Source organism: Austrofundulus limnaeus, unplaced genomic scaffold, assembly GCF_001266775.1.
Source record: "Austrofundulus limnaeus strain Quisiro unplaced genomic scaffold, Austrofundulus_limnaeus-1.0 Scaffold2134, whole genome shotgun sequence".
In the NCBI taxonomy this organism is placed as follows: Eukaryota; Metazoa; Chordata; class Actinopteri; order Cyprinodontiformes; family Rivulidae; genus Austrofundulus; species Austrofundulus limnaeus.
Genome location: NW_013954536.1, coordinates 24,499 through 26,197, shown reverse-complemented (window position 1 = coordinate 26,197; position 1,699 = coordinate 24,499). Strand labels below are relative to the sequence as shown.

At 35.1% G+C, this 1,699-nt stretch overlaps 1 protein-coding gene across 1 annotated transcript in view; it reads left to right on the top strand.

Moving 5' to 3' along the window:
- Positions 1 to 1,699, top strand: part of cbln4 (cerebellin 4 precursor) — an 8,574-nt gene that overhangs the window by 2,922 nt on the left and 3,953 nt on the right. The window contains exon 2 of the mRNA XM_014034477.1: positions 625 to 741. Coding sequence (XP_013889931.1) covers positions 625 to 741 — 117 coding nt within the window. The remainder of the gene's footprint in view (positions 1 to 624; positions 742 to 1,699) is intronic.

Genomic DNA, 1,699 nt, shown 5'->3' with positions numbered 1-1,699 from the left:
AATCATATGGTGAAAAACTGACTTAGAAAAATAAATCTGTTCTTTTTTTCTTATAAAAGTCTAAATAAAACAAAAACATTAATGGTAATTTTTGAMTGTGTAACTTTATAAATGACATCTCATTAGGAGGAAGGACTTTAAACACTGAAGCTCTAATGTGACCGTAGTCTGCTGAAAAACCTTTTAGTGACATTAAAGAYGGGCTTTACAGATATGTAGACTGACATATTCAGGTTAGATCAATTACAACAAGCAAAGACAAGACATTTATGTATTTATTTATCAGATCTGCTGTTAAAGGTTGACAATTAAAACATCTGAGAATAGTTTGTGTGAAAAAGTGGATTTTAATTTGAAAGTAAACTCTGATGGAACCGTTAGAAACTCGTTTTTGGTCCACAGAGAAGAGAAGTTAAAGGGAATGTTTTGTGATCGGTGTCACTCTCAGTTTGTGTCTGATCCAGCAGGGAGACCTGTAGCAGACAATTCCTCATGCCTGATTTCCTTTTTTAATATTTAATCTGGAATCCCTTTTGAAATTAAAGCCTTTATTGAAGTCCTGAATAAATAAACATAAATGTATTGTTTTTTTCYCTCCTCTCTTACTTGTCTTTCTCTCCACAGGTGCTTGTGAATATAGGAAACTACTTCACATTTGAGTCTGTGTTTTTGTCCCCGAGAAAAGGAGTCTACAGTTTTAACTTTCATGTCATCAAAGTCTACCAGAGCCAAACCATACAGGTAAATATATCTACTGGTTTATTTTTCACACTGGTGCTGAATTCTGAAGTTTACTGTATTCATTTTTGTTGCACTGAAGCTCATTTTCCCAACTTTTAGAAATTGGAGTCAAAGAAACGTATATAAAACACATTTATGCAAAAAGGTACCTTTCAGTAATGGCTAAGAATATCTGATTTAAAGAGATGAATCAATGAGACCTCAAACTSAACCTCAGTACTTGAGTGTTATCTAAAAAAGGCAAATCTGCATCAGCTGATGAATCATCTGGCTAACTGTGCTGCTGTRTACAAATACTGTTTTGTCTGGTAGACAAAGAAAAACACAACACTGCGGGCTCTTTATGTAGGATCCTGCCAATGATGAGCTGATGAGGAGGTTGAGTGATGGTTGTAAATGACTCAGAACTGAATTAATTGAAGTTATTTTAGTGGATTGATCAGATAAAGAACCATGTTTAAAGGCAAAGATCAGCTCYGTGAAAAAATCAGATGTATTTTTGGTTGTGGTCCCAGTCTGCAGCTTGGTAATGGTCTCAGAGCAGAGAGTTTTACCAAGCTTGATTTTATAAACCAGAGACACCAGAGTTTGGTCCTGAAAGATRCAACAAAAACTTATCATTAAATTTTATAGATGAATGAATGATGTCTGTCAGTCAAGAGCAAATTTCTGTAAAACAGAAAGAAAGCCTTTCTTTGGTAAATAAAACCAAAATCCTAACATTAAGTGGTAAAATTTTGTCCTGACAAAAGAAATGGATGTGATGACCCGTCCACTGGGTTGACCAACWCATCAGGACTTTAATGAACAATAACACCAACAACTAGATTCCGKATAGCGGTAGTATAGTGGTGCACAAATGCACCAGAACTCAGAAGTCTTTATTCCTAATAAATGTCATGCTACTAGGTGCATCCCAAAATCGTACTGGCTTGGGTGGGGGTCTTTTTTTTTTTTT